Source organism: Salmo salar, chromosome ssa08 (genome assembly GCF_905237065.1).
Source record: "Salmo salar chromosome ssa08, Ssal_v3.1, whole genome shotgun sequence".
In the NCBI taxonomy this organism is placed as follows: domain Eukaryota; kingdom Metazoa; phylum Chordata; class Actinopteri; order Salmoniformes; family Salmonidae; genus Salmo; species Salmo salar.
The window spans coordinates 23,833,662-23,858,661 of record NC_059449.1 but is presented as its reverse complement, the minus strand read 5'-3'; the positions used below and the strand labels follow the sequence as shown (position 1 = coordinate 23,858,661).

At 47.8% G+C, this 25,000-nt stretch overlaps 1 protein-coding gene across 1 annotated transcript in view; it reads left to right on the top strand.

The window, feature by feature from the left end:
- LOC106576580 (ubiquitin-like modifier-activating enzyme 6) overlaps window positions 1-25,000 on the top strand; it is a 44,611-nt gene that overhangs the window by 9,745 nt on the left and 9,866 nt on the right. Inside the window, exons 8-27 of the mRNA XM_045723028.1 lie at window positions 342-464; window positions 537-660; window positions 3,346-3,449; window positions 6,094-6,156; window positions 6,266-6,342; window positions 6,809-6,875; window positions 7,905-8,048; window positions 9,517-9,584; window positions 9,707-9,785; window positions 12,321-12,401; window positions 12,573-12,650; window positions 13,096-13,277; window positions 13,506-13,611; window positions 13,938-14,027; window positions 15,908-15,988; window positions 17,826-17,951; window positions 18,549-18,600; window positions 18,786-18,849; window positions 22,491-22,560; window positions 24,420-24,491. Of these exons, the coding sequence (XP_045578984.1) occupies window positions 342-464; window positions 537-660; window positions 3,346-3,449; window positions 6,094-6,156; window positions 6,266-6,342; window positions 6,809-6,875; window positions 7,905-8,048; window positions 9,517-9,584; window positions 9,707-9,785; window positions 12,321-12,401; window positions 12,573-12,650; window positions 13,096-13,277; window positions 13,506-13,611; window positions 13,938-14,027; window positions 15,908-15,988; window positions 17,826-17,951; window positions 18,549-18,600; window positions 18,786-18,849; window positions 22,491-22,560; window positions 24,420-24,491 (1,851 nt within the window). The remainder of the gene's footprint in view (window positions 1-341; window positions 465-536; window positions 661-3,345; window positions 3,450-6,093; window positions 6,157-6,265; window positions 6,343-6,808; window positions 6,876-7,904; window positions 8,049-9,516; window positions 9,585-9,706; window positions 9,786-12,320; window positions 12,402-12,572; window positions 12,651-13,095; window positions 13,278-13,505; window positions 13,612-13,937; window positions 14,028-15,907; window positions 15,989-17,825; window positions 17,952-18,548; window positions 18,601-18,785; window positions 18,850-22,490; window positions 22,561-24,419; window positions 24,492-25,000) is intronic.

Genomic DNA, 25,000 nt, shown 5'->3' with positions numbered 1-25,000 from the left:
CCTCTAGACCCTCCTATCAGGGTGAGACCTCTAGACCCTCCTATCAGGGTCAGACCTCTAGACCCTCCTATCAGGGTCAGACCTCTAGACCCTCCTATCAGGGTCAGACCTCTAGACCCTCCTATCAGGGTCAGACCTCTAGACCCTCCTATCAGGGTCAGACCTCTAGACCCTCCTATCAGGGTCAGACCTCTAGACCCTCCTATCAGGGTCAGACCTCTAGACCCTCCTATCAGGGTCAGACCTCTAGACCCTCCTATCAGGGTCAGACCTCTAGACCCTCCTATCAGGGTCAGACCTCCCCCAGGAACTAAAAGCATGATGTCTCTGTTTCCTTGCAGTTCATTGGATGTGACGCGTATGGGATCTGTGTGAGAGTGTTCTGTGACTTTGGGGACCAGTTTGAGGTGTCGGACCCCACGGGAGAGGAAGCCAAGGAGATGTTTATCCAGAACATCACACAGGTACAGACAGACACACACACACACACACACACCCTCCCTCGTCGTCTCTGACCTCTGACCTCTGATCTGCAGGGTAACCCAGGGGTGGTAACCTGTATGGACAGCAGGACCCACGGCCTCCAGACTGGACAGAGCGTTCTCTTCAGAGAGGTCAACGGCATGGACTCACTGAACGGCACCGCACGACAGGTCACAGGTACTGATACGACGGGCTTATGACAAGTCACAGGCACTGATAGGACGGGCTTATGACAGGTCACAGGTACTGATAGGACAGGCTTATGACAGGTCACAGGTACTGATAGGACAGGCTTATGACAGGTCACAGGTACTGATAGGACGGGCTTATGACAGGTCACAGGTACTGATAGGACAGGCTTATGACAGGTCACAGGTACTGATAGGACAGGCTTATGACAGGTCACAGGTACTGATAGGACAGGCTTATGACAGGTCACAGGTACTGATAGGACAGGCTTATGACAGGTCACAGGTACTGATAGGACAGGCTTATGACAGGTCACAGGTACTGATAGGACAGGCTTATGACAGGTCACAGGTACTGATAGGACAGGCTTATGACAGGTCACAGGTACTGATAGGACAGGCTTATGACAGGTCACAGGTACTGATAGGACAGGCTTATGACAGGTCACAGGTACTGATAGGACAGTCCTATGACAGGTCACAGGTACTGATAGGACGGGCTTATGACAGGTCACATGTACTGATAGGACAGTCTTATGACAGGTCACAGGTACTGATAGGACGTGCTTATGACAGGTCACAGGTACTGATAGGACAGGCTTATGACAGGTCACAGGTACTGATAGGACAGGCTTATGACAGGTCACAGGTACTGATAGGACAGGCTTATGACAGGTCACAGGTACTGATAGGACAGGCTTATGACAGGTCACAGGTACTGATAGGACGTGCTTATGACAGGTCACAGGTACTGATAGGACGTGCTTATGACAGGTCACAGGTACTGATTGGACGGGCTTATGACAGGTCACAGGTACTGATAGGACGGGCTTATGACAGGTCACAGGTACTGATAGGACGGGCTTATGACAGGTCACAGGTACTGATAGGACGGGCTTATGACAGGTCACAGGTACTGATAGGACGGGCTTATGACAGGTCACAGGTACTGATATGACGGGCTTATGACAGGTCACAGGTACTGATAGGACGGGCTTATGACAGGTCACAGGTACTGATAGGACGGGCTTATGACAGGTCACAGGTACTGATAGGACGGGCTTATGACAGGTCACAGGTACTGATAGGACGGGCTTATGACAGGTCACAGGTACTGATAGGACGGGCTTATGACAGGTCACAGGTACTGATAGGACGGGCTTATGACAGGTCACAGGTACTGATAGGACAGGCTTATGACAGGTCACAGGTACTGATAGGACAGGCTTATGACAGGTCACAGGTACTGATAGGACAGGCTTATGACAGGTCACAGGTACTGATAGGACAGGCTTATGACAGGTCACAGGTACTGATAGGACAGGCTTATGACAGGTCACAGGTACTGATAGGACAGGCTTATGACAGGTCACAGGTACTGATAGGACAGGCTTATGACAGGTCACAGGTACTGATAGGACAGGCTTATGACAGGTCACAGGTACTGATAGGACAGGCTTATGACAGGTCACAGGTACTGATAGGACAGTCCTATGACAGGTCACAGGTACTGATAGGACAGTCCTATGACAGGTCACAGGTACTGATAGGACAGTCCTATGACAGGTCACAGGTACTGATAGGACAGTCCTATGACAGGTCACAGGTACTGATAGGACAGTCCTATGACAGGTCACAGGTACTGATAGGACGGGCTTATGACAGGTCACATGTACTGATAGGACAGTCTTATGACAGGTCACAGGTACTGATAGGACAGGCTTATGACAGGTCACAGGTACTGATAGGACGTGCTTATGACAGGTCACAGGTACTGATAGGACAGGCTTATGACAGGTCACAGGTACTGATAGGACAGGCTTATGACAGGTCACAGGTACTGATAGGACAGGCTTATGACAGGTCACAGGTACTGATAGGACGTGCTTATGACAGGTCACAGGTACTGATAGGACAGGCTTATGACAGGTCACAGGTACTGATAGGACGGGCTTATGACAGGTCACAGGTACTGATAGGACGGGCTTATGACAGGTCACAGGTACTGATAGGACGGGCTTATGACAGGTCACAGGTACTGATATGACGGGCTTATGACAGGTCACAGGTACTGATAGGACGGGCTTATGACAGGTCACAGGTACTGATAGGACGGGCTTATGACAGGTCACAGGTACTGATAGGACGGGCTTATGACAGGTCACAGGTACTGATAGGACGTGCTTATGACAGGTCACAGGTACTGATAGGACGGGCTTATGACAGGTCACAGGTACTGATAGGACGGGCTTATGACAGGTCACAGGTACTGATAGGACGGGCTTATGACAGGTCACAGGTACTGATATGACGGGCTTATGACAGGTCACAGGTACTGATAGGACGGGCTTATGACAGGTCACAGGTACTGATTGGACGGGCTTATGACAGGTCACAGGTACTGATTGGACGGGCTTATGACAGGTCACAGGTACTGATAGGACAGGTTTATGACAGGTCACAGGTACTGCTAGGACAGTCTTATGACAGGTCACAGGTACTGATAGGACAGGCTTATGACAGGTCACAGGTACTGATACGACAGGTTTATGACAGGTCACAGGTACTGATACGACAGGTTTATGACAGGTCACAGGTACTGATACGACAGTCCTATGACAGGTCACAGGGTAGTAGTCTTGTATTATTGTTGATAATAGTGTGTGTGTGCCAGTCCTCTCTCCCTACAGTTTCACCATAGGGGACACGTCCTGTCTGCAGCCCTATGCACATGGAGGCTTCTTCCTGCTGGTCAAAACCCCCAGAACATACAGCTTCGTAAGTTCACAACCACAACACAACCACAACACAACCACACCACAACCACACCACAACCACAACACAACCACAACACAACCACACCACAACCACACCACAACCACACCACAACCACACCACAACCACACCACAACCACAACCACCACACAACCACCACACAACCACCACACGACCACACCACGACCACACCACAACCACCACACAACCACAACACAACCACAACCACACCACAACCACACCACAACCACACCACAACCACCACACAACCACAACACAACCACAACACGACCACACCACAACCACACCACAACCACCACACAACACAACACAAACACAACCACAACCACACCACAACCACAACACAACCACAACCACACCACAACCACAACACAACCACACCACAACCACACCACGACCACCACACGACCACCACACGACCACACCACAACCACCACACAACCACAACACAACCACCACACAACCACAACACAACCACAACACAACCACAACACAACCACAACACAACCACAACCACAACACAACCACAACACAACCACCACACAACCACAACACAACCACCACACAACCACAACCACAACCACAACACAACCACCACACAACCGCAACACAACCGCAACACAACCGCAATACAACCACACCACAACCATAACACAACCACCACACAACCACCACACAACCACCACACAACCACCACACAACCACAACACGACCACAACACGACCACAACACGACCACAACACGACCACAACACAACCGCAACACAACCACCACACAACCATAACACAACCACAACACAACCACAACACAACCACAACCACCACACAACCACCACACAACCACAACACAACCACAACACAACCACCACACAACCACCACACAACCACAACACAACCACCACACAACCATAACACAACCGCAACACAACCGCAACACAACCGCAACACAACCACCACACAACCATAACACAACCACAACACAACCACAACACAACCACACCCCAACACAACCCCAACACAACCACAACACAACCACAACACAACCACACCACAACCACAACACAACCACAACCACAACACAACCGCAACACAACCGCAACACAACCACCACACAACCACAACACAACCACAACCACCACACAACCACAACACAACCACCACATAACCACCACACAACCACCACACAACCACACCACAACACAACCACAACACAACCACACCACAACCACACCACAACCACAACACAACCACACCACAACCACAACACAACCACAACCACACCACAACCACCACACAACCACAACCACAACACAACCATAACACAACCACCACACGACCATAACACGACCATAACACGACCACAACACGACCACAACACAACCACCACACAACCACAACACAACCACAACCACCACACAACCACAACACAACCACCACATAACCACCACACAACCACCACACAACCACACCACAACACAACCACAACACAACCACACCACAACCACACCACAACCACAACACAACCACACCACAACCACAACACAACCACAACCACACCACAACCACCACACAACCACAACCACAACACAACCATAACACAACCACCACACGACCATAACACGACCATAACACGACCACAACACGACCACAACACGACCACAACACAACCACCACACAACACAACCACAACACAACCACAACACAACCACCACACAACCACCACACGACCATAACACGACCACAACACGACCACAACACGACCACCACACAACCACCACACAACCATAACACAACCACCACACAACCACAACCACACCACAACCACAACCACAACACAACCACAACACAACCACAACACAACCACCACACAACCACAACACGACGTTCATAAATGACATAACGCTTTTTAAATGCTTTACACTTAAAGGAAAATTCCATCTTTAATATAAATATATATTTATTAGTCCGCTGGTGATACAGTCTTAAAGGAAAATTCTATCTTTAATATTAATATATATATATTAGTCCGCTGGTGATACAGTCCCGAAATGTTTTGCCTGTCAGTAATCAAGTTGTCCAGATTTAGTTTCCAGAAAGCGTCGTTCTGCGTCGTGCTGCGTCGTGCTGCGTCGTTCTGCGTCGTTCTGCGTCGTACTGCGTCGTTCTGCGTCGTTCTGCGTCGTGCTGCGTCGTTCTGCGTCGTACTGCGTCGTTCTGCGTCGTTCTGCGTCGTTCTGCGTCGTACTGCGTCGTTCTGCGTCGTACTGCGTCGTTCTGCGTCGTTCTGCGTCGTGCTGCGTCGTGCTGCGTCGTTCTGCGTCGTACTGCGTCGTTCTGCGTCGTGCTGCGTCGTGCTGCGTCGTGCTGCGTCGTTCTGCGTCGTACTGCGTCGTTCTGCGTCGTTCTGCGTCGTTCTGCGTCGTTCTGCTTCGTGCTGCGTCAACAAGTTGCTTGCTGATTGTTTTGGGGCTGATATCAACAGTGGACTAATGAAACACCACAAGACTGTTTGCAGTGGTCTTTTCCTGAAACGTCTCTGTCCCTCTGTCCGTGTCCCTCTGTCCGTGTCCCTCTGTCCATGTCCCTCTGTCCGTGTCCCTCTGTCCGTGTGTCTCTGTGTTCTTCAGGAGACGATGGAGCAGCAGCTGTCTGAGCCTCGGGTCCTGACTCCCGACTTCAGCAAACCAGAGGTGAGAGGTCATAGGTCAGCTCCTGTGTGAAGGTGTGTTTTGCTCTGCTGTGTGTTGGAGCCGTCTCTGAGCAGTTTCCTGTTTTGTCCATTGTGAATGTGTCCCTCAGGCCCCGCTGCAGATCCACGCCGCCATGCTGGCTCTCGATGCCTTCCAGGAGCAACACAACAGACTGCCCAATATCGGGTAACACAACCCCTAGTCCCTACCCTCTACCCCCTAGTCCCTACCCTCTAGTCCCTAGTCCCTCCACCTAGCCCCTTCCCCCTCCCCCTACTCCCTAGCCCCTCCCCCCGGCCCCTCCTCCCAGTCCCTACTTCCTGTATAGCTGGTTGGTTCCTAGCCCCTACTTCCTCTAAAGCTGGTTGGTCCCTAGCCTCTACTTCCTGTATAGCTCGTTGGTCCCTAGCCCCCACTTCCTCTATAGCTGGTTGGTCCCTAGCTTCTACTTCCTGTATAGCTGGCTGGTCTCTAGGCCCTACTTCCTGTATAGCTGGTTGGTCCCTAGCCTCTACTTCCTGTATAGCTGGCTGGTCTCTAGGCCCTACTTCCTCTATAGCTGGTTGGTCCCTAGCCCCTACTTCCTGTATAGCTGGTTGGTCCCTAGCCTCTACTTCCTGTAAAGCTGGTTGTGATTGGTTGTTCTCTCCAGGTGCTGTCAGGATGCGGAGGTTCTGGTCAAACTAACAGAGGAAGTCAACCTCACCTTGACAACCAGAGTGAGTGTTTCATCTACACACACTGTGGCACTTAGGTGCGCACACTCACACTCACACTCGTGACACTGCCGTCCTCTCCTCCCTCTCCCTCTCCTCTCTCCCTCCCTCTCTCTTCTCTCCCTCCCTCTCTCTTCTCTCCCTCTCCCTCCCTCTCTCCCTCCCTCTCTCCTCTCCTGTCCTTCTCTCTCTCCTCTCTCCCTCTCCTCTCTCCCTCTCCTCCCTCCCTCTCTCTTCTCTCCCTCCCTCTCTCTTCTCTCCCTCCCTCTCTCCTCTCCTGTCCTTCTCTCTCTCCTCTCTCCCTCCCTCTCTCCTCTCCTGTCCTTCTCTCTCTCCTCTCTCCCTCCCTCTCTCCCTCTCCTCTCTCCTCTCCTGTCCTTCTCTCTCTCCTCTCTCCCTCCCTCTCTCCCTCCCTCTCTCCTCTCCTGTCCTTCTCTCTCTCCTCTCTCCCTCTCCTCTCTCCCTCTCCTCTCTCCCTCTCCTCCCTCCCTCTCTCTTCTCTCCCTCCCTCTCTCTTCTCTCCCTCCCTCTCCTCTCTCCCTCCCTCTCTCCTCTCCTGTCCTTCTCTCTCTCCTCTCCTGTCCTTCTCTCTCCTCTCTCCCTCTCCTCTCTCCCTCTCCTCTCTCCTCTCCTGTCCTTCTCTCTCTCCTCTCTCCCTCCCTCTCCCGTCCTCCCCTCTCTCCTCTCCTGTCTTTCCCTCTCTCCTCTCCACTCCCGTCTCTCCTCTCTCCTCTCCCGTCTCTCCTCTCCACTCCCTCTCTCTTCTCTCCCTCCCCTCTCTCCTCTCCCATCCTCCTCCCTCCCCTCTCTCCTCTCTCCTCTCTCCCATCCTCCTCTCTCCTCTCTCCCATCCTCCTCTCTCCTCTCTCCTCTCTCCTCTCCTCTCCTCTCTCCTCTCCCATCCTCCTCCCTCCCCTCTCTCCTCTCTCCTCTCTCCCATCCTCCTCTCTCCTCTCTCCCATCCTCCTCCCTCCCCTCTCCCCTCTCTCCTCTCTCCTCTCCTCTCTCCTCTCTCCTCTCTCCTCTCTCCAGGCTCCAGTGAATAGTGAGTTGGTGTGTTGTCTGTCCAGAACGGCGCAGGGTTCTCTCCCTCCGTTGTCCGCGGCGGTGGGGGGCATCGCCAGTCAGGAGGTCCTCAAGGCCCTGACGGGGAAGTTCGGCCCGCTACAGCAATGGGTAGGAGACTGATCAATACATCTGATTGGTTGGGTAGGTCAACCTACTGCTGTCCACCACACAGACTGATCAATACATCTGATTGGTTGGTTGGGTAGGTCAACCTACTGCTATCCACCACACAGACTGATCAATACATCTGATTGGTTGGGTAGGTCAACCTACTGCTATCCACCACACAGACTGATCAATACATCTGATTGGTTGGGTAGGTCAACCTACTGCTATCCACCACACAGACTGATCAATACATCTGATTGGTTGGGTAGGTCAACCTACTGCTGTCCACCACACAGACTGATCAATACATCTGATTGGTTGGTTGGGTAGGTCAACCTACTGCTATCCACCACACAGACTGATCAATACATCTGATTGGTTGGTTGGGTAGGTCAACCTACTGCTATCCACCACACAGACTGATCAATACATCTGATTGGTTGGTTGGGTAGGTCAACCTACTGCTATCCACCACACAGACTGATCAATACATCTGATTGGTTGGTTGGGTAGGTCAACCTACTGCTATCCACCACACAGACTGATCAATACATCTGATTGGTTGGGTAGGTCAACCTACTGCTATCCACCACACAGACTGATCAATACATCTGATTGGTTGGTTGGGTAGGTCAACCTACTGCTATCCACCACACAGACTGATCAATACATCTGATTGGTTGGGTAGGTCAACCTACTGCTATCCACCACACAGACTGATCAATACATCTGATTGGTGGGGTAGGTCAACCTACTGCTATCCACCACACAGACTGATCAATACATCTGATTGGTTGGTTGGGTAGGTCAACCTACTGCTGTCCACCACACAGACTGATCAATACATCTGATTGGTTGGTTGGGTAGGTCAACCTACTGCTATCCACCACACAGACTGATCAATACATCTGATTGGTTGGTTGGGTAGGTCAACCTACTGCTATCCACCACACAGACTGATCAATACATCTGATTGGTTGGTTGAATCATTTATTTTTCTGTAATACTGTGGTCTCCTCACTCTCTCCCTCTCTCTCTCTCTCCTCTCTCTCTCTCTCCTCTGTCCTCTCTCTCTCCTCTCTCTCTCCTCTCTCTCTCCTCACTCTCTCCCTCTCTCTCTCTCCTCTCTCTCTCTCTTCTCTCTCTTCTCTCTTCTCTCTCCTCTCTCTCTCTCTTCTCTCTCTTCTCTCTTCTCTCCTCTCTCCTCTCTCTTCTCTCTTCTCTCTCCTCTCTCTCTCCTCTCTCTTCTCTCTTCTCTCCTCTCTCCTCTCTCTTCTCTCCTCTCTCTTCTCTCTCCTCTCTCCTCTCTCTTCTCTCTCCTCTCTCTTCTCTCCTCTCTCTCTCTCTCTCTCTCTCCTCTCTCTCTCTCTCCTCTCTCTCTCTCTCCTCTCTCTCCTCTCCTCTCTCTCTTCTCTCCTCTCTCTCTCTCTCTCCTTCTCTCTCCTCTCTCTCTCTCCTCTCTTTCTAGTTCTATCTAGATGCCATCGAGGTAGTGAAACCACTACAGTCTCTATCTGCAGAGGAGTTTATCCCCAGGTAAAACACACACACACACACACACACACACACACACAAAGAACATTACAAAGAATGTGAAACACATTGTCACAAAGAATGTGTGTGTGTGTGTGTGTGTGTGTGTGTGTGTGTGTGTGTAGGGGTGATCGGTACGACGGGCTGAGGGTCTGCATCGGGGAAACCATGTGTCTGGAACTCCACAAGCTGAGAGTCTTTATGGTGACGACCCACGCTGTTACAACCCACGCTGTAACAACCCACGCTGTTACAACCCACACTATCACAACCCACGCTGTTACAACCCACACTATCACAACCCACGCTGTTACAACCCACGCTGTAACAACCCACGCTGTTACGACCCACGCTGATACAACCCACACTATCACAACCCACGCTGTTACAACCCACGCTGTTACAACCCACGCTGTTACAACCCACGCTGTAACAACCCACGCTGTTACAACCCACACTATCACAACCCACGCTGTTACAACCCACACTATCACAACCCACGCTGTTACAACCCACGCTGTTACAACCCACGCTGTTACAACCCACGCTGTTACAACCCACGCTGTAACAACCCACACTATCACAACCCACGCTGTTACAACCCACACCTTTACAACCCACACTATCACAACCCACGCTGTTACAACCCACACTTTTACGACCCACGCTGTTACGACCCACGCTGTTACAACCCACACTATCACAACCCACGCTGTTACAACCCACGCTGTTACAACCCACACCAGCACAACCCACGCTGTTACAACCCACACTTTCACGACCCACGCTGTTACGACCCACGCTGTTACAACCCACACTATCACAACCCACGCTGTGACAACCCACGCTGTGACAACCCACGCTGTGACAACCCACGCTGTGACAACCCACACTATCACCACCCACGCTGTTACAACCCACACTATCACGATCCACTCTGTTACAATCCACGCTGTTACAACCCACGCTATCACAATCCACGCTTGCACAACCCACGCTGTTACAACCCACACTATCACAACCCACGCTGTCACAACCCACACTATCACGATCCACTCTGTTACAATCCACGCTGTTACAATCCACGCTGTTACGACCCACGCTATCACAATCCACGCTGTTACAATCCACGCTGTTACAATCCACGCTGTTACAACCCACGCTGTTACAACCCACGCTGTTACAACCCACATGTATCAGTACCCACACTAATACAGGGGTCCTCAAACCTTTCTGGCCTTTGACCCCATGTTGATATCTGAACATGTGACCCCACCATCTAAAAACAAGTGTTGCTTTGATGGTCTGTCCCAAATCAGTGTGTCTGTTTTTGGACAGTTTACAGGAAGGAAGGAAGGAAGGAAGGAAGGAAGGAAGGAAGGAAGGAAGGAAGGATGGATGGATGGATGGATGGATGGATGGATGGATGGATGGATGGAAGGAAGGAAGGAAGGAAGGAAGGATGGATGGATGGAAGGAAGGATGGTTTGAAGGGACTGATGGTGTAGTTGATGACAGTTTACAGGAAGGAAGGAAGGAAGGAAGGAAGGAAGGAAGGAAGGAAGGAAGGAAGGAAGGAAGGAAGGAAGGATGGTTTGAAGGGACTGATGGTGTAGTTGATGACAGTTTAGCTGAATGAAGGAAGGAAGGAAGGATGGTTTGAAGGGACTGATGGTGTAGTTGATGACAGTTTAGCTGAAGGAAGGAAGGAAGGAAGGAAGGAAGGATGGTTTGAAGGGACTGATGGTGTAGTTGATGACAGTTTAGCTGAAGGAAGGAAGGAAGGAAGGAAGGAAGGAAGGAAGGAAGGAAGGAAGGAAGGATGGTTTGAAGGGACTGATGGTGTAGTTGATGACAGTTTAGCTGAAGGAAGGAAGGAAGGATGGTTTGAAGGGACTGATGGTGTAGTTGATGACAGTTTAGCTGAAGGAAGGAAGGAAGGATGGTTTGAAGGAACTGATGGTGTAGTTGATGACAGTTTAGCTGAAGGAAGGAAGGATGGTTTGAAGGGACTGATGGTGTAGTTGATGACAGTTTAGCTGAAGGAAGGAAGGAAGGAAGGAAGGAAGGAAGGAAGGAAGGTTTGAAGGAACTGATGGTGTAGTTGATGACAGTTTAGCTGAAGGAAGGAAGGAAGGAAGGAAGGTTTGAAGGGACTGATGGTGTAGTTGATGACAGTTTAGCTGAAGGAAGGAAGGAAGGAAGGAAGGAAGGAAGGAAGGATGGTTTGAAGGGACTGATGGTGTAGTTGATGACAGTTTAGCTGAAGGAAGGAAGGAAGGAAGGAAGGAAGGAAGGAAGGAAGGAAGGATGGTTTGAAGGGACTGATGGTGTAGTTGATGACAGTATAACTGAAGGAAGGAAGGAAGGAAGGATGGTTTGAAGGAACTGATGGTGTTGTTGATGACAGTTTAGCTGAAGGAAGGAAGGAAGGAAGGAAGGAAGGAAGGAAGGAAGGAAGGTTTGAAGGGACTGATGGTGTAGTTGATGACAGTTTAGCTGAAGGAAGGAAGGAAGGAAGGAAGGAAGGATGGTTTGAAGGAACTGATGGTGTAGTTGATGACAGTTTAGCTGAAGGAAGGAAGGAAGGAAGGAAGGAAGGTTTGAAGGGACTGATGGTGTAGTTGATGACAGTTTAGCTGAAGGAAGGAAGGAAGGAAGGAAGGAAGGAAGGAAGGTTTGAAGGGACTGATGGTGTAGTTGATGACAGTGTGCTGGGGGGGGCGGTGTCTTCTCCAGGTGGGCTGTGGAGCCATTGGCTGTGAGATGCTCAAGAACTTTGCCCTGCTGGGAGTGGGATTGGCCAAGAGCTCAGGAGAGGTAGGGATTGGTTGGTTGATTTTGATTATTACCTGTTCTCTTCTGTGGTCGCCACGTGTGCATGACAGACTGATTGGTTAATTCATTAGTAAATTCATTAGTTAATGTGTGTGATTGATTGATTGATTGATTGATTGATTTAGCGGTATTGATTGATGACCTTTTCCCCAGGTGTGTGTGACGGACCCAGACCTGATAGAGAAGTCCAACCTCAACAGACAGTTCCTCTTCAGATCTCAGCACATACAGGTCAGACACACACACACACACACACACACACACACACACACACACACACACACACACACACACACACACACACACACACTGACCATCATTATTGATACATTTATTAATCATCATCCCTTATACGTTTTGTCCACATCATAATAACTTGTCTGACTTCCCTCCCTCCCTCCCTCCCTCCCTCCCTCTTTCTCCCTTCCTGCCTCCCTCTGCCCCTCTCTCCCCCTCTCTCTCCCTCCCTCCTTCCTTCTCTCCATCCCTCTCTGCCTCTCTGCCTGCCTCTCTGCCTGCCTCTCTGCCTGCCTCTCTGCCTGCCTCTCTGCCTCCCTCTCTGCCTCCCACTCTGCCTCTGCCCCTCCATCCCTCCCTCCCTCCCTCCCTCCCTCTGCCTCTCTCCCTCCCTCCCTCTGCCTTTCTCCCTCCCTCCCTCCCTCCCTCCCTCCATCAGAAACCTAAGAGCACCACAGCAGCCTTGGCGACCTTGGAGATCAACCCAGAGATGCAGGTAGACGCTCACCTCAACAAGGTGTGTCCTGCCACTGAGGGGGTCTACAACGACCTGTTCTACTCCCGCCTACATCTGGTTGTCACGGCGCTGGACAATGTAGAGGCTCGCAGATACGTCGACAGGTGAGGGGGGGGGTTATGGTGATGTGAATGGTTATGTGTCATTGCAGAATAGTTGTGGTATGTTGTATATATTGTTGTTGTAGACTCACGTGGCCAAAGTAACTGCACCTCAGGGATAAATAATGTTTTCCTTATTGAATTGAAGGGGGGGAAAGGGGATAAACTGGGATTATTAATCAACACTAATTGATCATGTTTCGCCTCTCTCTGATTTGGTTAACCCCACAGCCGCAGTGTATCCAATCAGAAGGCTCTTCTGGATTCCGGTACCATGGGAACCAAAGGACACACGGAGATCATCGTGCCCAACCTGACCGAGTCTTACAACAGCCATGTACGTACCGCCTGTCTGTCTGCCTGTCTGTCTGTCTGCGCCTGCCTGTCTGCCTGCCTGTCTGTCTGTCTGTCTGTCTGCCTCTGTCTGTCTGTCTGTCTGTCTGTCTGTCTGTCTGTCTGTCTGTCTGCCTCTCTGTCTGCCTCTCTGTCTGCCTCTCTGTTTGTCTGTCTGTCTGTCTGTCTGTCTGCCTCTGTCTGTCTGTCTGTCTGTCTGCCTCTCTGTCTGCCTCTCTGTCTGTCTGTCTGTCTCTCTCATTGGTCGTACCAGCCATGTATTACCAGATGCCTGTGTTTTTGAATGTCCATATCTTTGTGTATTGACAGAGGGACCCACCAGAAGAGGAGATTCCGTTCTGCACCCTCAAGTCTTTCCCTGCTGTTATAGAACACACCATCCAATGGGCAAGGGACAAGGTGATAGGACTAATCTAACTGGTTATTATAGAACACACCATCCAATGGGCAAGGGACAAGGTGATAGGACTATTATAACTGGTTATTATAGAACACACCATCCAATGGGCAAGGGACAAGGTGATAGGACTAATCTAACTGGTTATTATAGAACACACCATCCAATGGGCAAGGGACAAGGTGATAGGACTAATCTAACTGGTTATTATAGAACACACCATCCAATGGGCAAGGGACAAGGTGATAGGACTAATCTAACTGGTTATTATAGAACACACCATCCAATGGGCAAGGGACAAGGTGATAGGACTAATCTAACTGGTTATTATAGAACACACCATCCAATGGGCAAGGGACAAGGTGATAGGACTAATCTAACTGGTTATTATAGAACACACCATCCAATGGGCAAGGGACAAGGTGATAGGACTATTATAACTGGTTATTATAGAACACACCATCCAATGGGCAAGGGACAAGGTGATAGGACTAATCTAACTGGTTATTATAGAACATACCATCCAATGGGCAAGGGACAAGGTGATAGGACTAATCTAACTGGTTATTATAGAACACACCATCCAATGGGCAAGGGACAAGGTGATAGGACTAATCTAACTGGTTATTATAGAACATACCATCCAATGGGCAAGGGACAAGGTGATAGGACTAATCTAACTGGTTATTATAGAACACACCATCCAATGGGCAAGGGACAAGGTGATAGGACTAATCTAACTGGTTATTATAGAACACACCATCCAATGGGCAAGGGACAAGGTGATAGGACTAATCTAACTGGTTATTATAGAACACACCATCCAATGGGCAAGGGACAAGGTGATAGGACTAATCTAACTGGTTATTATAGAACACACCATCCAATGGGCAAGGGACAAGGTGATAGGACTAATCTAACTGGTTATTATAGAACACACCATCCAATGGGCAAGGGACAAGGTGATAGGACTATTATAACTGGTTATTATAGAACACACCATCCAATGGGCAAGGGACAAGGTGATAGGACTAATCTAACTGGTTATTGTAGAACACACCATCCAATGGGCAAGGGACAAGGTGATAGGACTAATCTAACTGGTTATTATAGAACACACCATCCAATGGGCAAGGGACAAGGTGATAGGACTAATCTAACTGGCTATGGTCCATTCTAATATGGAGGGTTCTAGAATATGTTGAGGACACCACACCCTGAACACAGCTTCTACCCAGAAGCCACAAGACTGCTGAACAATTATTTAAATGGCCACCCGGACTATTTACACATGTTTTTACACTGCTGCTACTCGCTGTTTATTGTCTATGCATGGTCACTTTACCCCCCGACTACATGTACAAATTACCTCGACTAACCTGTACCCCCGCACACTGAGTCGGTACCGGTACTGCCTGTATATAGCTTCATTATTATTATTTAGTGTTACTTTTTTATTTTTAACTTTAGTTTATTTAGTTAATGTTTTCTTAACTCTATTTCTTGAACTGCATTGTTGGTTAAGGGCTTGTCAGTCAGCATTACACGGTGAGGTCTACACTTATTGTATTTGGAGCACGTGACAAATAACATTTGATTTCATTTTGATTTGTTGTCTCTCTCCCTTTCTCTCCCTCTCTCTCCCTTTCGGTCTTTCTCTCTCTCTTCTTTCTCTCCTCTCTCTCCCTCTCTCCCTCTCTCTCCCTTTCTGTCCTCTCTCTCCCTCTCTCCCTTTCTGTCTTTCTCTCCCTCTCTCTCCCTTTCTGTCTTTCTCTCACTCTCTCTCTCCTCTCTCTCCCTTTCCGTCTCTCTCTCCCTTTCCGTCTTTCTCTCTCTCACCCTGTCTTTCTCTCCCTCTCTCCCTCTGTCTCTCTGTCTGTAGTTTGAGAGTGCGTTTGCCCACAAGCCCACCATCTATAATATGTTCTGGCAGACCCACTCCTCAGCAGAAGCCGTGCTACAGGTGGGAACAGCTTCTACTCATGACTCGGGTTGCAAAGTTCCCGTAACTTTCCCTAAATGTTCAGCTTTTTCCAGAAATCCTGGTAAATTAACACTGAGATATGGGACGTTAACAGACAGTAAATTAACACTGAGATATGGGACAGATAGTAACAGACAGTAAATTAACACTGAGATATGGGACAGACAGTAAATTAACACTGAGATATGGGACGTTAACAGACAGTAAATTAACACTGAGATATGGGACGTTAACAGACAGTAAATTAACACTGAGATATGGGACATTAACAGACAGTTAATTAACACTGAGATATGGGACAGATAGTAACAGACAGTAAATTAACACTGAGATATGGGACAGACAGTAAATTAACACTGAGATATGGGACGTTAACAGACAGTAAATTAACACTGAGATATGGGACAGACAGTAACAGACAGTAAATTAACACTGTGATATGGGACATTAACAGACAGTTAATTAACACTGAGATATGGGACAGATAGTAACAGACAGTAAATTAACACTGAGATATGGGACAGACAGTAAATTAACACTGAGATATGGGACGTTAACAGACAGTAAATTAACACTGAGATATGGGACGTTAACAGACAGTAAATTAACACTGAGATATGGGACGTTAACAGACAGTAAATTAACACTGAGATATGGGACAGATAGTAAATTAACACTGAGATATGGGACAGACAGTAAATTAACACTGAGATATGGGACAGACAGTAATTAACACTGAGATATGGGACAGATAGTAACAGACAGTAAATTAACACTGAGATATGGGACAGATAGTAACAGACAGTTAATTAACACTGAGATATGGGACAGATAGTAACAGACAGTAAATTAACACTGAGATATGGGACAGATAGTAACAGACAGTAAATTAACACTGAGATATGGGACATTAACAGACAGTTAATTAACACTGAGATATGGGACAGATAGTAACAGACAGTAAATTAACACTGAGATATGGGACAGACAGTAAATTAACACTGAGATATGGGATGTTAACAGACAGTAAATTAACACTGAGATATGGGATGTTAACAGACAGTAAATTAACACTGAGATATGGGACACAGACAGTAAATTAACACTGAGATATGGGACAGACAGTAAATTAACACTGAGATATGGGACAGACAGTAACAGACAGTAAATTAACACTGAGATATGGGACAGACAGTAAATTAACACTGAGATATGGGACACAGACAGTAAATTAACACTGAGATATGGGACAGACAGTAAATTAACACTGAGATATGGGACAGACAGTAAATTAACACTGAGATATGGGATGTTAACAGACAGTAAATTAACACTGAGATATGGGACAGACAGTAAATTAACACTGAGATATGGGACAGACAGTAAATTAACACTGAGATATGGGACAGACAGTAATTAAGACTGAGATATGGGACAGACAGTAAATTAACACTGAGATATGGGACAGACAGTAATTAAGACTGAGATATGGGACAGACAGTAATTAACACTGAGATATGGGACAGACAGTAATTAACACTGAGGTGTGGGACATTTGTTCATTATTATAGGGGAGAAAATTGCACAGTGTTTGATGTGTGTCTGTGCGTATGTGTGTGTGTGTGTGTCTCTGTCTGCGTCTGCATCTGTGTGTGTGTGTGTGTGTGCATCTCTGCGTCTGTGTGCGTCTCTGCGTCTGTGTGTGTCTCTGCGTCTGTGTGTGTGTGTGTGTGTGTGTGTGTGTGTGTGTGTGTGTGTGTGTGTGTGTGTGTGTGTGTGTGTGTGTGTGTGTGTGTGTGTGTGTGTGTGTGTAGAGGATGCAGCAGAGGGAGACTCTAGAGGGGCGTTCCAGGTAGTCAAGTTGCTGAGTCGACGGCCCAGCCAATGGGAACACTGTATCATTCTGGCACGCCTCAAATTCGACAAGTACTTCAAGAGAAAGGTAACATTACCCCCCCCACACACACACACACACACACACACACACACACACACACACACACACACACACACACTGACAGCACACACACACTGACAGTATAGACACAGAGACACACACACACTGACAGTATAGACACAGAGACACACACACACTGACAGTATAGACACAGAGACACACACACACTGACAGCACACACACACACTGACAGTATAGACACAGAGACACACACACACTGACAGCACACACACACACTGACAGTATAGACACAGAGACACACACACACTGACAGCACACACACACACTGACAGCACACACACACACACACTGACAGCAGACACACACACACACACACACACACACACACACACACACACACACACACACACACACTGACAGCACACACACACACACACACACACACACACACACTGACAGCACACACACACATACTGACAGTATAGACACAAAGAGACACACACACACACACTGACAGTAGACACACAAAGAGACACACACAGACACACACACACCATAACCTTGTTTCCGTGTGTGTGTGTGTGTGTGTGTGTGTGTGTGTGTGTGTGTGTGTGTGTGTAGGCTCTACAGCTGCTGCACTCCTTCCCCCTGGACACCCGGTTAAAGGACGGCAGTAAGTATCTCTCTCTGTTGATCTTTGTCTATAGATTCCCTGTTGCCGTCAATAAACACACACACACACACACACACACACACACACACACACACACACACACACACACACACACACACACACACCAAAGACTTTTGCAGCCCGTTATATTGTCCAGTCTTCTTATCTCTGTCCTTGTTCTGCAGGTTTATTCTGGCAGTCACCTAAACGACCCCCGTCTCCCATAGAGTTTGACCTGAAGGACTCACTGTGAGTAGACCAACGATACTAGCTATGATGCTAGCTATACTAGCTATGATGCTAGCTATACTAGCTATGCTGCTAGCTATACGAGCTATGATGCTAGCTATACGAGCTATGATGCTAGCTATACGAGCTATGATGCTAGCTATACTAGCTATGCTGCTAGCTATACGAGCTATGATGCTAGCTATACGAGCTATGATGCTAGCTATACTAGCTATGATGCTAGCTATACTAGCTATGATGCTAGCTATACTAGCTATGCTGCTAGCTATACTAGCTATGCTGCTAGCTATACTAATTATTCTAGCTATACTAGCTATGCTACTAGCTATACTAATTATTCTAGCTATACTAGCTATGATGCTAGCTATACTAGCTATGATGCTAGCTATACTAGCTATGCTGCTAGCTATACTGCTAGCTATGATGCTAGCTATACTAGCTATACTAATTATTCTAGCTATACTAGCTATGCTGCTAGCTATACTAGCTATGTTGCTAGCTATACTAATTATTGTAGCTATACTAGCTATGATGCTAGCTATACTACCTATACTAGCTATGCTGCTAGCTGTACTAGCTATGATGCTAGCTATACTAATTATTCTAGCTATACTAGCTATGCTGCTAGCTATGCTGCTAGCTATACTCGCTATGCTGCTATGCTGCTAGCTATATTAACGATGCTGCTAGCTATACTAGCTGTACTGCTAACTATACAGCTAGCTATACTAGCTATGCTGCTAGCTATACTAAATATTCTAGCTATACTACACTAGCTATAATAACTATACTAGCTATACTGCTAGCTATAATAACTATACTAGCAATGTTGCTAGCTATACTAGCTGTACTGCTAACTATACAGCTAGCTATACTAGCTATGCTGCTAGCTAAACTAATTATTCTAGCTATACTATACTAAGTATACTAGCTATACTATTTGTTTATGACAGTTTGCGGTGGAACGTTTGAAAATTGCATGTACTTTCAGAATTGACCTGTTGATGACCCCTGCTCTTCCTCTCTCTCTAGATTGACCTGTTGGTGACCCCTGCTCTTCCTCTCTCTCTAGATTGACCTGTTGGTGACCCCTGCTCTTCCTCTCTCTAGATTGACCTGTTGGTGACCCCTGCTCTTCCTCTCTCTAGATTGACCTGTTGGTGACCCCTGCTCTTCCTCTCTCTCTAGATTGACCTGTTGGTGACCCCTGCTCTTCCTCTCTCTAGATTGACCTGTTGGTGACCCCTGCGCTTCCTCTCTCTAGATTGACCTGTTGGTGACCCCTGCTCTTCCTCTCTCTAGATTGACCTGTTGGTGACCCCTGCTCTTCCTCTCTCTCTAGATTGACCTGTTGATGACCCCTGCTCTTCCTCTCTCTAGATTGACCTGTTGGTGACCCCTGCTCTTCCTCTCTCTAGATTGACCTGTTGGTGACCCCTGCTCTTCCTCTCTCTAGATTGACCTGTTGGTGACCCCTGCTCTTCCTCTCTCTAGATTGACCTGTTGGTGACCCCTGCTCTTCCTCTCTCTAGATTGACCTGTTGGTGACCCCTGCTCTTCCTCTCTCTTTAGATTGACCTGTTGGTGACCCCTGCTCTACCTCTCTCTAGATTGACCTGTTGGTGACCCCTGCTCTACAGCCCTCTCTAGATTGACCTGTTGGTGACCCCTGCTCTTCCTCTCTCTAGATTGACCTGTTGGTGACCCCTGCTCTTCCTCTCTCTAGATTGACCTGTTGGTGACCCCTGCTCTTCCTCTCTCTCTAGATTGACCTGTTGGTGACCCCTGCTCTTCCTCTCTCTAGATTGACCTGTTGGTGACCCCTGCTCTACAGCCCTCTCTAGATTGACCTGTTGGTGACCCCTGCTCTACAGCCCTCTCTAGATTGACCTGTTGGTGACCCCTGCTCTTCCTCTCTCTAGATTGACCTGTTGGTGACCCCTGCTCTTCCTCTCTCTTTAGATTGACCTGTTGGTGACCCCTGCTCTACCTCTCTCTAGATTGACCTGTTGGTGACCCCTGCTCTACAGCCCTCTCTAGATTGACCTGTTGGTGACCCCTGCTCTTCCTCTCTCTAGATTGACCTGTTGGTGACCCCTGCTCTTCCTCTCTCTTTAGATTGACCTGTTGGTGACCCCTGCTCTTCCTCTCTCTAGATTGACCTGTTGGTGACCCCTGCTCTTCCTCTCTCTCTAGATTGACCTGTTGGTGACCCCTGCTCTTCCTCTCTCTAGATTGACCTGTTGGTGACCCCTGCTCTTCCTCTCTCTAGATTGACCTGTTGGTGACCCCTGCTCTTCCTCTCTCTTTAGATTGACCTGTTGGTGACCCCTGCTCTACCTCTCTCTAGATTGACCTGTTGGTGACCCCTGCTCTACAGCCCTCTCTAGATTGACCTGTTGGTGACCCCTGCTCTTCCTCTCTCTAGATTGACCTGTTGGTGACCCCTGCTCTTCCTCTCTCTTTAGATTGACCTGTTGGTGACCCCTGCTCTTCCTCTCTCTAGATTGACCTGTTGGTGACCCCTGTTCTTCCTCTCTCTTTAGATTGACCTGTTGGTGACCCCTGCTCTTCCTCTCTCTCTAGATTGACCTGTTGATGACCCCTGCTCTTCCTCTCTCTCTAGATTGACCTGTTGGTGACCCCTGCTCTTCCTCTCTCTAGATTGACCTGTTGGTGACCCCTGCTCTTCCTCTCTCTAGATTGACCTGTTGGTGACCCCTGCTCTTCCTCTCTCTCTAGATTGACCTGTTGGTGACCCCTGCTCTTCCTCTCTCTAGATTGACCTGTTGGTGACCCCTGCTCTACAGCCCTCTCTAGATTGACCTGTTGGTGACCCCTGCTCTACAGCCCTCTCTAGATTGACCTGTTGGTGACCCCTGCTCTACAGCCCTCTCTAGATTGACCTGTTGGTGACCCCTGCTCTTCCTCTCTCTAGATTGACCTGTTGGTGACCCCTGCTCTTCCTCTCTCTCTAGATTGACCTGTTGGTGACCCCTGCTCTTCCTCTCTCTAGATTGACCTGTTGGTGACCCCTGCTCTTCCTCTCTCTCTAGATTGACCTGTTGGTGACCCCTGCTCTTCCTCTCTCTCTAGATTGACCTGTTGGTGACCCCTGCTCTTCCTCTCTCTAGATTGACCTGTTGGTGACCCCTGCTCTTCCTCTCTCTAGATTGACCTGTTGGTGACCCCTGCTCTTCCTCTCTCTTTAGATTGACCTGTTGGTGACCCCTGCTCTTCCTCTCTCTAGATTGACCTGTTGGTGACCCCTGCTCTTCCTCTCTCTCTAGATTGACCTGTTGGTGACCCCTGCTCTTCCTCTCTCTTTAGATTGACCTGTTGGTGACCCCTGCTCTTCCTCTCTCTAGATTGACCTGTTGGTGACCCCTGCTCTTCCTCTCTCTCTAGATTGACCTGTTGGTGACCCCTGCTCTTCCTCTCTCTCTAGATTGACCTGTTGGTGACCCCTGCTCTTCCTCTCTCTAGATTGACCTGTTGGTGACCCCTGCTCTACACCTCTCTCTCTAGATTGACCTGTTGGTGACCCCTGCTCTTCCTCTCTCTCTAAATTGACCTGTTGGTGACCTCCCATTTTCTCCCCATTATTTCTAACTGTCATTTCCCTCTGTTTCCCCCATCAGGCACTTCAGTTTTGTCGTGAGCGCAGCTCGGCTTTATGCTGAAATCTACAACATCCCCTACTCAGAGAAGGTACACACACACTCTCTCTATATCCCTATATATATATCTGTCTCTCTCTATCTGACTATCTATCTCTCTTTCACTATCTCTCTTTCACTATCTCTCTATCTCTCCTCTGTATAGAGTATGAATCAGTTACTGGTAGGGCTGGGTATTACCAGGGACCCCACCATACCATATTATCACCATACTGAGGGACCTCACCATACGATATGTAATGAATTACCAGGGACCGTACGATATGTAATGAATTACCAGGGACCGTACGATATGTAATGAATTACCAGGGACCATACGATATGTAATGAATTACCAGGGACCATACGATATGTAATGAATTACCAGGGACCATACGATATGTAATGAATTACCAGGGACCGTACGATATGTAATGAATTACCAGGGACCGTACGATATGTAATGAATTACCAGGGACCATACGATATGTCATGAATTACCAGGGACCAGGGACCGTACGATATGTAATGAATTACCAGGGACCTCACCATACGATATGTAATGAATTAACAGGGACCGTACGATACGATATGTAATGAATTACCAGGGACCGTACGATATGTAATGAATTACCAGGGACCGTACGATATGTAATGAATTACCAGGGACCGTACGATATGTAATGAATTACCAGGGACCGTACGATATGTAATGAATTACCAGGGACCATACCATATGTAATGAATTACCAGGGACCATACCATATGTAATGAATTACCAGGGACCATACCATATGTAATGAATTACCAGGAACCATACGATATGTAATGAATTACCAGGGACCATACCATATGTAATGAATTACCAGGGACCATACCATATGTAATGAATTACCAGGGACCATACCATATGTAATGAATCACCAGGGACCATACCATATGTAATGAATTACCAGGGACCATACCATATGTAATGAATTACCAGGGACCATACCATATGTAATGAATTACCAGGGACCATACGATATGTAATGAATTACCAGGGACCATACGATATGTAATGAATTACCAGGGACCATACGATATGTAATGAATTACCAGGGACCATACGATATGTAATGAATTACCAGGGACCATACGATATGTAATGAATTACCAGGGACCATACGATATGTAATGAATTACCAGGGACCATACGATATGTAATGAATTACCAGGGACCATACGATATGTAATGAATTACCAGGGACCATACGATATGTAATGAATTACCAGGGACCATACGATATGTAATGAATTACCAGGGACCATACGATATGTAATGAATTACCAGGGACCATACGATATGTAATGAATTACCAGGGACCATACGATATGTAATGAATTACCAGGGACCATACGATATGTAATGAATTACCAGGGACCATACGATATGTAATGAATTACCAGGGACCATACGATATGTAATGAATTACCAGGGACCATACGATATGTAATGAATTACCAGGGACCATACGATATGTAATGAATTACCAGGGACCGTACGATATGTAATGAATTACCAGGGACCGTACGATATGTAATGAATTACCAGGGACCGTACGATATGTAATGAATTACCAGGGACCGTACGATATGTAATGAATTACCAGGGACCGTACGATATGTAATGAATTACCAGGGACCGTACGATATGTAATGAATTACCAGGGACCGTACGATATGTAATGAATTACCAGGGACCGTACGATATGTAATGAATTACCCCCTTCACTAGTAACGAGGTCGTCTTTCCAGGGTTGGGCTCAGTTCCAAATCCATTGGAATCTATTGAAGAGAATTGGAGTTTTAACTTTCAGTTCACTTCCTGAATTGAAATGGTTTTTGACCCCACCCCGTGTCTGTCCGCAGGATCTGTCACAGGAAGCAGTGTCCAGGATGTTGTCAGAGATTACCATCCCGGAGTACAGGCCAGCAGAGAAGGTAAGGATACCACTGGTGCTGTGGACTACACTGGGTTATGGATGGATGGATTGATTGACGGACTGTATTGATAGATTCACTTAATGTATTGATAAATATTGCTGATTGATTGATGGATTGATTTTTGGATTGATTGAGTGGTTGTTTAATGGATTGAGTGGTTGTTTAATGGATTGAGTGATTGTTTAATGGATTGAGCGGTTGTTTAATGGATTGAGCGGTTGTTTAATGGATTGAGCGGTTGTTTAATGGATTGAGCGGTTGTTTAATGGATTGAGCGGTTGTTTAATGGCTTGAGCGGTTGTTTAATGGCTTGAGCGGTTGTTTAATGGATTGAGCGGTTGTTTAATGGATTGAGCGGTTGTTTAATGGATTGAGCGGTTGTTTAATGGATTGAGCGGTTGTTTAATGGATTGAGCGGTTGTTTAATGGATTGAGCGGTTGTTTAATGGCTTGAGCGGTTGTTTAATGGATTGAGCGGTTGTTTAATGGATTGAGCGGTTGTTTAA